General features: G+C 41.0%; 1 protein-coding gene across 2 annotated transcripts in view; it reads left to right on the top strand.

Moving 5' to 3' along the window:
* The window catches only part of LOC109321881 (WD repeat and FYVE domain-containing protein 3), a 517,024-nt gene that overhangs the window by 12,890 nt on the left and 488,612 nt on the right, over positions 1–15,522 (top strand). For both annotated transcript variants that reach the window (XM_019552640.1, XM_019552639.1), the window contains exons 5-6: positions 4,635–4,801; positions 10,344–10,811. In XM_019552640.1, the coding sequence (XP_019408185.1) occupies positions 4,635–4,801; positions 10,344–10,811 (635 nt within the window). The remainder of the gene's footprint in view (positions 1–4,634; positions 4,802–10,343; positions 10,812–15,522) is intronic.

Here is a 15,522-nt window from a genome sequence, read left to right as displayed (position 1 = left end):
TGTGTGCACAGTGCAGCTGAATGCATGCATGCTGCATTTATCAGTAACATCATCAGCTAAAAAAAGCCAATTGCAGATCATGTTATTTTTCCTGTTGTTGGTGCTGATCCTATATGTGACTAATATATCGGTGTGCCTCGAAATAAAATGTTATGGTACTTTTATTATAGCATTTGCTTTTGAGTCTTTGCTAGAAATTTAGAAAAGTGAACAATGGTTGTGTGCATTTGGTAGCTTTTGTGTGTTTATCAGAATGAATTACTAATGGGGGAAATTATATTAAAACCTTATTTTTGTTATTTGCCGTTTTAACAATGATATGGAGCAGAAACTTGCTGATAAGAAAGCTTTAACAGAAGGTTGGTGTAATGTGGTTGTGTTACTACAGTATCACTATTCTTACAAAACAACAATACTTATTCATACACAAGTATGCTACCAACTATTGTAATGAAAATGTCTACATGAATAGTTACATTGTGAAGCATGCCTTAGCAATGGCTCACGTTCAAGTAGAATGTCTGTTGTGTTCGTTTTCAAGATAAGGCCCACCTATTTTGCTAATCAGTGGCAGTCTGGATGATGAAAGAGCATACGTTGGTGTTCTCCACCAAAAAACCCCCCAGAAACCCCCCAAACCCAGAACCAAACAAATCCTATTGAGAATTAAGGTCAACATTTCCAAATTTTGTGCCTTAAAAAAAAAAAAAAAAGGCAGGGAAATCCAGAATTATGTACATGGGTGTCTGGATGATCAAAGCTGCTAAGAAGCCATATTCCTGTTGATTTTAGTGAGAGTATTAAGGTGCTAGCACTTCCCCAACTTGGGCTATTCAACTTTGTTTCCTGTGTATGAACCTAGTAGGCTTGTGGGAAGCAGCAAATGTTCGATTTTAGATTCAGCCAATTTGAGGGATAGTGATTCCGTTTGATGATTGGAATCACTGTCCTGATTTGATTCAGCCAATTTGGATTTGGAGATTAAGCCGCCAAATCGGCTGCTGAAGCTTCGGACAAGGGATCTGTGCGCAGTATGACAGCAGGCTGCTGGTGGTGGCACTGGGCTGTTCCTGGTGATTGGCGTGCCCCCCTGCGAAGCACTGGGAAGAATCAGCCTGGAGCCACTGCCGGCATCCCATGTGCAGATCTGGGGGCATGCACCCCTGGGAAGAGCCCAACAGCCCCCTGAGCCTGCAGCCCTCCTGGGGGGTGCAGAGCAGGAAGAGGCACCCCCCACACCCACTGATAGTTCTCATTGCAGTTGGCACTGGTTGCTCCTGGGGCTGCTGCAGCGGGGGCTTGGGTGGGTATGGACAAGCTGTGATGTGCCCTGTGCCATGTCTATACTGGACATTTACTGTGTAGTAGACAAATTGTCTGCACTGTAAACACTGTGTGTCTGTACATGCACCCCTATTAGGCTGGAGTAAATTAACTCTGCAGCTGGGTAGTACTTGTAGACACTGCCCCATCTGGCTGGGGCTTGAGGGTGCTTCAGTGTGGGGGTTGCCTGCCAGCTAGCCCTGCACTGAAGTACATTCATGCCCCAGCTAGCCTCTCTGCTGGACTTTTGAGCTGTGGGGAGCAGCTCCAGGCTGGCAGGCTGACCCCCGGAGCCCCCTGCCAGCTGGGGCTTCTTTGAACTGGCTCAGTGTGCTGTGGTCTTAGGCACACATTGCAAACAGCGCTTCCAGGAGCAATACCCTCTGCAGTAATAAGCCCTGGAGTTTGCTTTACATTAATAGCACATGTTGACGCGCCCAGTTGTCTTAGAAAAAGCCATCATAATTAGAAAACAGGATATGGCCATTATGAATCAAATATTAAGTTAATCAATTACCGAATAGATGGGAATAAAGTCTGAATATATAGTTTTTATGGGCACCTCTACATGAGGTATTTACTGCGGAGCTGGCTAATAAGCTCCTCGGGAAAACAGCACTGTCTACTCATGCTGTGCTTTTAGGCCAGAGTAAACTAATTAACTCTGTACTGTTTTATGGCTGAATTATTTACTTTTCCGCAACACACGTATAGATGCTAAGAGGGCTGCCTGGGACATGAGGGTGCTTCAGTGCAGGGGCTGCTTGCCGGTTAGCACTACACTGTCGCACTCTCATGCTGCAGCCAGCCCTTTCACAGCATGTTGAACCATGTCAGACCAGCCCCGGGCTGGTAGGCTGGCCCCTGGTTCCCTCTGTCAGCCGGGGCTGCTCTGCACTTGTTCAGCATGCTGTAGTCCCAGGCACACGTGCAAATGCAGTGCCCAGGAACAATAAGCTTTGGTATGAGCTGCACCAGAGTTTATTCAGCTGTGCTAATAGTATGTGTAGGTTTTAAAGAAAGCATATCGCAGCATGAACTCTAGACTTCAGAAAACATATTTGGAATCCGTGATACACATGTACCAACCTAACATTTTATGCCTGGCTCAAATAGAGCCAGTAGTCTGGAGCTAAATCTGTCCTATTTGAAACCAACACAATATTAAGGCTGGGAGATGGATTATATTTCATCTCTTAATGTGGCTATGGAAAAAGTGGTATGACCATTGACAAATTCTTAGGATGACATGCAGCAGCTTGCTTATACTGAGGATTTGGCTATTGTAAGTGAAGAGGTATGGTACAAACAATGTACGAGGAATTGAAGAAAGCTGCAAGAAAAAGTATAGCAAAGATAGTATCGAATATGTGATGGTAAATCCACGAGATGGATTTTAGAGCTACTTAGCTAGCAGCCATTAACATAGATCCCAACAAGTTAGGTAGTTTAAATACATAGGAAGATTATAGCAGGAGAAAATGAAGGCACAGATACAAAGGGGAAATGCTTGTTTTGTCTCTGCTAAGAATTCTTGGCTTCAAAGAATTCTATAGAAAGATAAGTGTTTCAGATAGAGAGAATGTTGTAAGATTTATTTTATATAGATGAGAGACCTGGACACTTTTAATAATGCAGTAAGAAGTTAAATACCTTGAAAAATAACTAAAATAGAAGCAATTTTGGAGGCCTGAAGGGTAGACAGACTAGGCAAAGAATTATTTGATATGGAATTGCAAGAGGTCTATGAACAATATAAATGGGGGGAAATCCTAGCAGAATGGTATGTTGTATATTTGGCTTTATTAGGCTGCTGACATACCTAATCCTTGATCGCAACAATCGTGCATCCTGCCATGCCATATATGCATGGTGCGATACATGATTTTGGGATTGGGGATTAGATTCTAATCGTGTTGTACTTGCTGGTACAGGTGGAGCCAGGATTCATGAGCCTGAACTTCCCTTGCACCAGCAAGATGAAACCAGTCATTTGGGGCCAGGAACCAAATCGATCCATGGCCCATCTAGCAATCTGCTCGGTGCACAGGGAGCCCAGCACTGGACTGCCACAGCCTGATTCTGGGTTCTGGGAGCTGTGTAAACTCTGCAGGCTGCCCAGCTGAGCAGGACAACAGGGATTGATAGCATACTACATGTGGGACCTGACATCAGATTGCAGCAGTCTTGTGCTGAGCTCCCCTTGTGCAGGGTGCTGTATAAGCCCCGTGTCCCACTCACCTGTACAGCTGGGAAGCATACCGGGTTTATACAGCTCTCAGTTCATGGAGAGCCTGGCACTTGCCAAAAATCCGTGTGCTGTCCAGAAGGGTGACACATGGGATTTTGAGAGGTCCTGGCCACATGTTCAATTTAAGGTGTGATACAAAAGATACGAAATATACATTATATATGGAATAACTCTGTGCCTCCTTTATTGTATTATCTTGCCTCATATTGACCTGCCCATATGGCTAGGTACTACTTAAGGCACAATTAGCCTGTTAATCATGTCTTATAAAGATAATACATGTCAGGGGCCTTAGACTCAAATGGAAAAGATTGGATGAAGTATACAGTTAACTTGGTTTAATATAATTTGCTGTTAATATAAATTACTGAAATAAAAGAGTAAGCAAAAATTATCTCCAGAGAATCTCATCCTCACATTGAGTCTTAATTTAATATCTGGCCTTGGCTCTTTCATTATATTGAACCCCGTCTTGTGCATGTACTTTGTGCATGCTCTCATAAAAAATGTTCTACAATAATTGTACGTAGTAAACATCTTTTTACATTCTAATTAATGCACAGTGATTTATTTCTAAAGATTTTAAAGATGCTTTTCTAAAGATCAGTACTTCAGAAAGAATTTTAAACTTCTGCCCTTCTAACCTAACTTTAGTATTTAAATATTTTGTATGACTCAACTGTTTTTGATGTGCTCCTTTTGTATCTTTATACTTTACCTCAAGTTCTGCCTCTATTTAAAAAAAGACTTTCTTCCTTTTCCTCAGCGCTTTCTTCTGTCCACTAGGATTGAAGTTTTTTGCTCTGAGTATGTTACTAGATCTAATCTATATCAGTCTCTAAATGGTACAGTTCTACAAAAAAAAAGGGTTGAACTGGCTGAATATTTTGAATTGAGAGATTTAAAATATAGCTCATATAGTCCACTGTTGCTCATGGAATCTGTGCCTCTGAAATAACTTAATGGCATTAATTTAAAAAATCCGAAAATAATTTGATTGAATAAGATTGTTGAGGAGAATTTGTGTTAATATGCGATTTATTGTATTTTCTTTTTTTAGGTTAGAACAGGCAAAAGAAGCTGAGTCCAAGGATGCTTTGAAGGACTTAGTTAATCTGATAACTTCCCTGACAACATATGGCGTTAATGAATTAAAACCAGCAGGTGTTACCACAGGAGCACCTTTTTTGTTGCCTGGATTTGCAGTCCCACAGCCTGCAGGCAAAGGTACGTAAACTTCTTGCATCATGCAGAACACGCCATGGATTTTGAGGAGACATTACCAATATATGGAAACGGCTATTTATAGGTGCTGCTCCTAAAATTGTCAAATAGGTAATATTAAAGGTAATTTTGCTCTGTAGTTAGTACTTGAATGAGAGTAGTAAAGGCACTTCATATCTTTTCCAAAACCAAATGCTGAGTTGCACCAGTTGATTTATGTGATTTTAATCTGAAACGGTGCACACAGAGCTTTTTGGATTCTCCTGTTTTAACTCCCTCCTTTTTTTTTAACTCAAATTACTTGTTTAAGCATCTCAACTAAACTGAAATCTACTCTTAAACTACAGTAAACTCCAGAGTAAATAGCACAGGTTTAGGTCAGCGCAGTGAAGCTTTGGATATATACACAAGTCTTAAGATAGTTTCAACAAGAAACAGAAAAGAACAGATATAGATTGTTAACAAGAAAGGGAATCTATTGTTTTCACTCCAAACTCATGCCTTGTCTGTTCTAGAAATGGCACTGATTCATCTAAAATTGGTTCTACAATAACGTTTTGCAATTAGGTAAAACAACGTAAATCTTCTATGTGGATGCCCTTTAATTTCACTTTTTCTGCTGTGATAGGAGTTATATTGGTTACTCTTGCTGTTTCGTGTTATGTCACCCAATATCCTTCTCGGGAGTTTCTATGTGAACAGAGCATTTCTTGGTGCCATGTATAGTGATTAAACCAGGGTGCAGAGGCATGCTGGAGTATCATCAAGTCCTTTGAAGGGTGCAGCAGGAAGTGCCAGAAGAGAAGCTGATAAGGCTCCAGGTGTGAGGAGATAAGTAGGTAAAAAGCAGGCTTAGGCTCTTCGTGCCTGGCCTTCTCCCATCCCCCAGACTTGGCCTCTGCAAGGAGGTAAGCGCATTTCCCACCTGGGGAAACGCCTTGCTGGACTTGGTCCTTGCCACAGGTGACGATGACCTGGTGAGGGGTCTGTGGGTACTCGACCCCCTGGGTGACAGTGATCATCGCCTGCTGGAATTTACTATCCAGTGCAGGGTGATGAAAGCAAGCAGTAAGGCAAAAGTCCTTGACTTCAGGAAGGCCCACTTCAATGAGCTAAGAGTAAGAGAGTAGGAGAGGCAACTTCAATGAGATGGGAGTCCAAGATGGGTGGTTGTTCCTCAAGGAGATGATCCTCCAAGCTCAAACGGAGTCGGTCCCAATGCACTCTAAGGCAGGCAGGAGTTCTAAAAAGCCCCATGGCTTGGCAAAAGCATCCAGGAATGCCTGAGGGCAAAAAAGGAGGCATACAAACAGTGGAAGCAAGGGGCTATCACCAAGGAGGATTACACCTCTGTTATTCATGACTGCAGGGAGGCTGTTAGAAAGGCAAGGCAGAGGAAGATAGAGCAAGGGCTAGTGACCAGAATTAGGGATAACAAAAGGTCCTTTTTCAAACACAAAGGGAGTAAGAAGAAGGTACCAGGCAATGTGGGACCCCTACAGGACAGGCTTGGCGACCTGGTGATTGCAGCTAACGAAAAAGCTGACCTCTTTAATGAATTCTTTGTCTCCGTATTCCTGAACAGGGCCTGGGATATTTCCCCCACTAGGATTACAGACAGACCCAGGGGAGGCACCGCCATGCCTAAGGTCAGGGATGACCTAGTTAGGGAATTGTTCGAGGGAATGGACATGTTTTAAAATCAGTAGGTCCAGATGCTCTTCACCGAAGGGTGCAGAGGGAATTGGCGGGGTCATAGTGGAGCCCCTGGCAAGGCTTTATGAGCACTCATGGGGCTCTGGCCAGGTACCAGGGGGTTGGAAAAGGGCCAGTGTGGTCCCCATTTACAAGGAAGGGAGAAAGGAGGACCCAGGTAACTATAGGCCAGTTAGTCTCACCTCGGTCCTCAGGAAGACCTTTGAGAAAAATATCAAGGAGCACATCTGCAAGAGCCCAGCAGGGGAGGTAATGCTCAGGGGCAACCAGCATGGATTCAATGAGGGCAGATTCTGCCTGACTAACCTGGTTTCCTTTTATGATCAGGTCACAAAGTCTCTGGATGGTCTTCCTGGACTTTAAGAAGGCCTTTGACACTGTTTCCCACCACATTCTCTCAAAAAAACTTGGTGACTGAAGCACTGATGCCTACACAGTCAGATGGGTGGCAAAATGGTTAGATGGTCGCACCTAGAGAGTGGTGGTGGGCAGGTCGTTTTCTACCTGGATGGATGTGGGCAGGGGGGTCCCCCAGGGCTCGGTCCTGGGGCCTGTGCTATTCAACATCTGTATCAGCGATCTGGATGTGGGTGTGGAAAGCACGCTGTCCAAATTTGCTGATGACACCAAGATGTGAGGCGAGGTGGGCACACTGGAGGGGAGGGACAGAATCCAGCTAGATCTAGACAAGTTACACAGGTGGGCGGATGAGAATAGGATGGAATTCAATACTGACAAGTGCTGAAGAAGGAACCAGCAACACACCTATATGCTGGGGAACACCCTTCTTGTCAAAACAGTGGCAGAAAGGGATCTTGGAATCATTGTTGACTCCAGGATAAACATGAGCCACCAATGTGAGGAAGCAGTCAGTAAGGCTGTCTGCACCTTGTCGTGTATCTACAGATGTATCACAAGCAGATCCAGGGAGGTGATCCTTCCCCTCTGTGACATTGGTCAGGCTGCAGTTGAAGTACTGCGTCCAGTTCTGGGCACTGCACTTCAAGAGGGATGTGGTTAGTATTGAGAGGGTCCAGAGGAGGGCCACTTGCATGGTCAAGGGGCAGCAGGTCAGGCCCTACAAAGAGAGGCTGAAGGGCCTGAATCTGTTTAGCCTCCACAAGAGAAGCCTGAGCGGGGATTTGGTGGCTGTTCACAAACTCACCAGGGGGGACCAGTGGAAATTGGGTGAGGCTCTGTTCCCCCAGGTAGCACCGGGGGTTACTAGGAATAATGGCCACAAATTGTTAGAGAGAAGGTTCAGGCTGGACACCAGGAGACATTACTTTACAGTTAGGACTGCCAGGCTCTGGAATGGGCTCCCAGGTGAGGTGGTGCTCTCTCCTATGTTGGGGGTCTTCAAGAGGAGGCTGGACAGATATTTGGCTGGGGTTTATGACCCCGCCCTCATTCCTGCCTGGGGCAGGGAGTCTGACCTGATGATCTGTTTAGGTCCCTTCTGACCCTAAGCACTATGAAACTATGAAACCGAAATACGTTAAGTTGGGTTTTGAAGTGGAGAGCTGCTCAATTCACTAGTTATGGAGGGGTGCCTTGAGTCTAAAAAGGTTGAGAACTATTGCTATAAAGAAAACTAGTATGTCTGGGTCTTGTGCTCTGTTTATGCTTTAAACAAATGCAGATAGTTGTCTCTAGTTGTCAGTCTGTCTAGCATGTTTCATGAGCTGCACTTTTTAATAAATCATTTTTAAAATAAAAATGGAAACTAGTCATTAAGAAATAAGTAAATGAATGTATGACTGAAAATAGAGGTATTAATTATGTAATTGTTACAATTTATGTTTCAGAAGGTTTTGTTTCAACATCCAAATAAATATTAAAACAGAAAGGAATGAAATGTGGCATTTAGATAATTGTATGTTTTGTTAACATTGAGCAATTTAGGATGCATAATAAATGAAGATGGTGTTCTTGGGTGCATACAAAATAAATCTCAATTACTCTGTTTAAATCTGAAAAGAAAATATGGGTCATTAAAATTTGGTTTTGGTTAGTATTAGAAAGTTAAATGTTATTAGAACATTTTAAAGTAATGCTGTTTATAATGCATGCTGGGTTCTAGGCTTTTGCTTTTGTTTCTAGAAGAGGTTTTTAAAAAGTCCTTTTAGAGTTGTCTTAAATAAATTCTCCGCTCTTGAATTTGGTCTCAGACCTGAAATTCAAAAGCCGCACCTATCAGATTAAGAGCAATTTCATATTATGTATCTCTTCATAAAAACCTGCATGCAAATGATCAAGATCTTGAATACCTGTTGATTTTCAGTAGTAAAAGTATTAGAGAAATTTCTAGTGCTAGAAACCATCTGGGAGTGGGAATAGTATAGGCATTCAGCCCATTCCCTGGACCAGACAATCGCTGATTCGGAGGAATGTGAGGAGCATTGCCCTACTGCCCTACTCCTCTTCCAGACCAGACCAGGAGTGGGGCATACAAGTGTTCATTCTTGTGAGAGTTTCTCTTTCAAGGGAGATCTTTCAGATTGGCACTTGGAAGACTTTTCTCCTGGAGGAAAAAATGAACACTTGTGTACTTGTTTCTAGTGGGAGAGTGGCAGTTCTGGGAGAATCATAACACCTGTATGTAGCCTAAATTGCTTTAGTGTCTCTTGGGCACTTACATGGGTTTTAGATGGATGATAGCCAATATATGTTGTGCTCTGGACTAAATTGATGAGCTTTCTTAAATGTTTACAAACATTTGATTTCACTGTAGTGTTTTAGTAATCTGAACTAGGAACCCAGAAGCAATTTGCTGGTTTCCAGTTCAGGCCAGAATGATTCTGTATAATTGAGTAGTCCTTTAGTATTTTGCTACATACATATATTGGCAGGCCTGACCAAGGCCACATGTTGTTCCAGGCAGAGACGTATACAGGTTTCTCTTGCCAACTGCTGGGGTTAGGTTCCTGAAAGTTCCTGTGGTTGGCAAGACAAAAGGCTTATGGGAAAAATGACAGATGGTGGGCTGACGCATGGTCATGGAAAACCATGGTTACTCAAAACTGCATACCATGGTAGCCAAAATGCTATATAGAATATTAAGCGTGGATATGCAAAACTATGGTTGGCAAAACCATGGGTGGTGAGGGAAACCTATACTAAAATAACTCCTGCCCAATGCAGTTACATTCTGGAACTAAGCGAGAACAAGATCCTAACAAAAGGAGGACCATGATATGTTGTGCTAACCCTTTTTCTCCATGTGTGACTTCCAAACAGGTGAGAGGTGAAGAAAGCTATATGTATTAGCTTTTAACTGGGTCAGATCTTTGGTTTTGGTCAGCATTTTTCATTGTGTTTCGTGGTATTATTGAGAAGAAAGAAAGAAGTGCTGCTTATCGCTTTAAACTAAGTATGCCTGCAACATGTGAAATGCTATAGATGATGGATGCAGCGTAGCATACTGAACTTGTTACCCATTATGAACCAAATGCAGCAACTGGACTTTCAAAAAAAAAAAAAAGGAATAGTCTGAAATGTAGCCTGTTTATTCAGATTTTAGTTTCAATTTGAATTTTATATTTTGATTTTTTTCAAGTGTATTTAGTGTTTATTTCAAAAGCAATACCACTGAATTCATTTACAGTTATTGTCAAAGAAATGATCTCTTAAATATCAATAAATATAAGACATTTCCCTTTATAATTGAGTTCAGAGAGGCTTCTTATGTTTTCTGTGCTTTTGCAAAAAATCACTTTACTGCAATTTCCCTTTGTACTTATTTTATTACAGAGAACATATGTTCATTCATACATGTTCCTTGATAAACTTAAACTGTTTGATCTCCTTCCCCTCCCTGCCATTTTAGGTCACAGCATGAGAAATATTCAAGCCTTCTCCGTCCTCCAGAATGCATTTTTGAAAGCAAAAACTAGCTATCTTGCACAAATAATCCTTGATGCCATCACAAATATTTATATGGTGGACAGTGCAAACTACTTCATCTTGGAATCCCAGCATACTTTGTCCCAGTTTGCAGAGAAAATTTCTAAGCTTCCAGAAGTGCAGACCAAATACTTTGAGATGCTGGAGTTTGTCGTCTTTAGCTTGAATTACATACCTTGTAAAGAACTGATTAGTGTCAGCATTCTCTTAAAATCCAGCACATTGTATCAGTGTAGCATCGTTGCAATGAAGACTCTTCTTAAGTTCACCCGTCATGACTACATCTTTAAGGACGTCTTTAGGGAAGTAGGACTCCTGGAGGTGATGGTAAACATTTTACACAAATATGCAGCCCTTTTGAAAGATCCCACTCAAGCTCTGAATGATCAAGGTAGAGTAACTTTTTTTGTTTTTACTTATATACTTGACTAACTGTGAAAGGAGATTAGTTTTTGTGAGCAGGGATATAGATCTAGACACCTGACTTCTATTTTCAGCTCTATCGGTGACTTTCTGTGTAACCTCAGATAGCTCAGTTAAATTCTGTGCCTGTTTTTTCATATAAAGCTAGGAAAATGTGTAACCACCATTAGTGTTGAGAGTTTCTCTGGGAAAAGTGCTAGACAAGTACAAAATATTTAATAAAATATATGTGGTAATTTAGATTTTTGCATTGTTTAAAAGGTCTTTATGATATTGCATTATAATGCTTACTTAATAGAGAGCCAAAGTGGGAAGATGGGGAGTATCTGTGGTATAATTATGTTCTATCTTGCATGATAACCCCCTTGTTCACTATGTGGAGTCTCATCTAATTAAGTACCTTGGAATGGTGGAGTTTTACTTTTGCATAGTCAGTCAGACACTGAAGAAGTAAGAGACAATGCTTGCAGAAAGCTTCAGAGGTTCAGGGCCTCCGTGTTGATAAGCACGTACAAAAATGACTTCCACCAATATGTGTGTAACACTCCACAGTTATACCGTATAACTACTTAAGGTGTGAACTGAAGAATGTGTACTTTAGCTAGAATTGTGTGTTCCATTTATTCAGCCTGTAACACGTTTACTGCATCTGTTATCTCTGGCAAATGGATATACAATATCATAATAAAATGCATCAAACTGGTCAGAGCCATTATAAATACCTAGAAAGAATATTTAATAGTTAAATATATTTAATAAATTGTCTTCCAGCATGTTTTGAAGGGGCATTTAAATACAGATGGTAGCAGAATACTAGAGGTATTATTTCCATTGCCTGTAACTCCAGCTAGAAAACACTAGTGGCTGCCAACAGATGGACCAAATCAATATATGGTCAGGAGCAGTAGACACAGTCTTCTGAAAGTGCTGTGGGATTTGTAATAACTGCAAGCTATTAGGTTTTCTTTTAAGAATATTGTCTTGAAGTCTGTAAAACGCTTAGCTTATTATTATTATTTTTTTAAAGGCGCACACACCTCTTGTGTGTGCAGTTCTGATGCTTGTTGAATTGTCAGCATTGTTTAATGCACGTCTGATTATTTCTTGGAAGTGCTGTATCCAAATACTGAAAAGGAGAAAACCTGGTTCCTTTAAAAATATGGGATCCTATGCTTTGGTGATGTTGCTGCAAGAAATTGGTTTGGGGTTTAAGTAGTAATGGATAAAGCTTCATAGTCTACTTTGTGTTGTCAGATGCTCATCACTTACATCTTAAACTCCCAATTTTTTTTGGATTTTTGTAATTCAATTTTAATGTCTAACTTTGTACTCAGTTTTGTAATAAATTCTTTGATGGGCTAGTTTGAGGAAAGGCAAAAGCTTGACTTTTTGATACAGGTGACAATGGTATTTTAAAACATTTGGTAATGTACATTCGTTTTTAATAAATACATTTGATGATAGCATTCTTTTTTTGGATTTTTTTTCTTTTCACACTTAGAAGCAATGTGTAGGTTGAATAAGTGTGAAACACCCATAATAGTGTTTAAAATCTATTGTTTTTGTTTCACTGCAGGTTTTTCATTAGATATGAAGAGTTCTTAAAAGAAAAAAAAGTGTACCTTTTAAAGTGTAGTCTGGCTTAGCTGTCATACAAATGAGGGGCTAATGCCATCAGCTAGGATGCATGTAAAAAGTGTTTCATGTTTCTAATGTCCTTGAGGTTTTTTTAAGGGACAATGACTAGCTATAATAGATGTATCAGCCAGTTTTTTGATACTTTGTTAGGTGTTCGCTGTTAGAATAAGGCCCCAAAACTCCAGACCATTTTGTGATTTTTTTTTTTTTTTTTTCCTCTACACTGGCTTCACAGGCAGTGTGGTGAATGACAAAGCAGTTATATTTTTGTATTTATGGTATGCAAGATTTACCACTTATTGCCAGGGGAAAGTGAGTCCTTCATACAGAGTGCTGTTACTTCACTACTACAGAGTCTTTGCTCTACCATTTGCTATGATTTATGCTACCAAGACAAATGAGCAATAAATAAATCAGCAAATTTACACTTTGCAAGAATGATGCTTTTAACTGTTTCTCATAAGGAAAACCCACCCTTTCGTTACAGTCGGAGCAGTATGCATAAGCATAGTTACCGGTCTGTAGGAACAGCTTGGTGGGATGGAGCCTAAAGAACCAGCATGCTTTTGCAAGTCTGGTCAGACAGTAAAATGAGTATTAAACTAAAGAATGTTTGAGGCCATCTTCCTCCCCCCAGCCCATAGTTTTCTCTTTCCTTCTGTAGAACAGGAACATAGTAGTTTAACATAGTGATGATACTTTTTTTGTTTTGTTTTGGAAAGGGCTGACAGTTTGCATCCCCACTGCAAATTTAAAGTGTTACACATATTTTTGTTCTCCAGTGTAGAGCTCATTTACAAGTAAAGTAGACATTGCTTTCTTTTAGCTTTTTGAAGGATTGCTGCCTGTCCATTTGTTAAAATTAACTGAACTCTCCTGGGCCTGGTTTATATAAACAAGCCACAAGGTAGTTAAAACTGTGTTGGAGAAAGATTTCCAAAAAACAATTGAGAAGAGGGAGTAGGTGAGAAGAATAAATTTCATCTTTCTCTCTCTCTCCCCCCGTTCATATATATTACTGTATTTACTCAAATACAAGATGAGGTTCTTCCCCTTCCCAGCATGGAGGAAAAAAATCCCTTGTATTTTAATGAGATTTCCTTGTATGCATATATAAGACATTGGCTATCATTCACCTGCTGCCAAAACCAGCATGTGCTCAGTAACAGACATCAGCTGTGAAGCTGATTTAAATGCAGCTAATACTGAGCAGGACTGTAGAACACATAGCCCACATTGGGCAAGCATACTGATAGGAACCTTTGTGTGCATGCACATGTATGTGTGCATCCTTTATAAAAGTGGGCAAGTGTTCTCTCCATAGGGAAGTGGCACCAAAAAGGCAAAGACACTGATGGGAACCTACCACAAGGATAGATTAGTACTACCTATCTATATAAGATATGTGGTTGTACCCATTTCGTGCAGCCTCCCTCAATGCTGACTCCTTTCAAAGTCATGGTGAGACACTACATTGACTATGTTTTGACTTCCTTTTCATTCCCACAGCTGAGCTGTGCATTCTTTCTTATTTCCAGTAATGGTTGTTTCTTCCACAGCCTCAAATGTCTTGCAAACATCATGAAACAGGGCCCCAAACAGTTCATCCAGACTCCCTCTGTCACCCCCTTCTGCCTGGCGTGTATGATTAATGTGACCCTGCCCTCTATGAGGTGAAGCTGAACTAGCTGCTCTGTACCTCATTTGCATATACATTTTTGGAGTATCCCCGGTCTTGTGACAAAAACACACAGTTCTGTCCACGAGTGGGAGATGATTAGCATATAGATCCATTGTAGGGCTGTCTGGAGGACAAACGCATGCTGAGCTGTGGGGTCATTATGCTTGAAACGCTGTCAATTCTGGTGAAACGAAGCCCAATAAACTCTATGTACAAGTTTCCCTCGCTTTATGCGGGTTCTTTGTGTGAATTCACTCTTTTTATACCAAAAATTCGTTATATGCAAGGTCAATTCACTCTTATGCAATCAGTGTGGTGGCAACCTGCAGTCAGCTGCTTTGTGCAGTGCATTGTGGGAATGATGCACACCAAAGTACAGTCTCCCATGTGGATCTGTGTTCTTCACTCGTTGTCTGCGACACGTATTTTGATAGTTGCCTTCCCCATTATGATAGTGCCCTGTGCTTGTGTGTACTGTTTGCGGTTGGTGAGTACCAAAAGTATCTTGTGAAAGTGGTAAAAATGGGTCTAGGGGTCAGTACTGTTGAGGTCTTTGAACATATCCCTATTTGTTACATTGTAAAGTGGGTTCCCTTTATGCAAATTCAAGTGATGCACCGTTTTCCAGGAACACATATACAGTATAAAGCGAGGGGAGCCCGGAAACCATGAGCCTTTTGGCTTTGGATTAATATCATGCATAGTTTGCATTACATATAATGTAGGTATGTAATGTAGGTATAAAAGTACTGCTTAAAAGTGTGTTTATGGTGTACCTGTGCTAGAACTTGCAGCAGTTTAAAAAAAAGTCAAATGTATCCAATTGTGGTTGAATTAAGCCTATGGTAATATACAAATCAATGCAGATATGTTTATTTCAAGGTTAGTGTTTTCAAATTTGCTCTTCATTTCCATGTGCTTAGGGGAGAGCAGGGTCTGATATTAAAGTGGGGAGAAGGAGAGTGGAATGCTAAGGGAAGAAGTTGAGGGGGCAGAGGGCAAGGGGCTACTTGACCCTCCAGACTTGTTTTCCCCTTCTGTAACAGTGAGAAGGGGACAGATTCAAGGCCAATCTCCAATAATTAGAATCTATAGCTGGAAAAACATTATACATGTTTCATGTATAGAATCTAAATTATTGGGGCATTGTCTTATTCGGGATTATCTTATATTTGAGCAAATAAAGTGTATTGTATGTACACATACACTAACACACATACACATTTTTTTTAAAAAGGGAAATTTATCTTTCTCACCTACCGCCTTTTCTGGATTCTACATAGCAAACTTTCTCCAACAAGCTTATATTTCACACACACACACACACACACACACACACACACACACACACACACACACA

The sequence above is a fragment of the Crocodylus porosus genome, unplaced genomic scaffold, assembly GCF_001723895.1.
Source record: "Crocodylus porosus isolate Cpor-Errol unplaced genomic scaffold, CroPor_comp1, whole genome shotgun sequence".
In the NCBI taxonomy this organism is placed as follows: domain Eukaryota; kingdom Metazoa; phylum Chordata; order Crocodylia; family Crocodylidae; genus Crocodylus; species Crocodylus porosus.
This window is presented reverse-complemented; position numbering and strand designations above follow the sequence as displayed.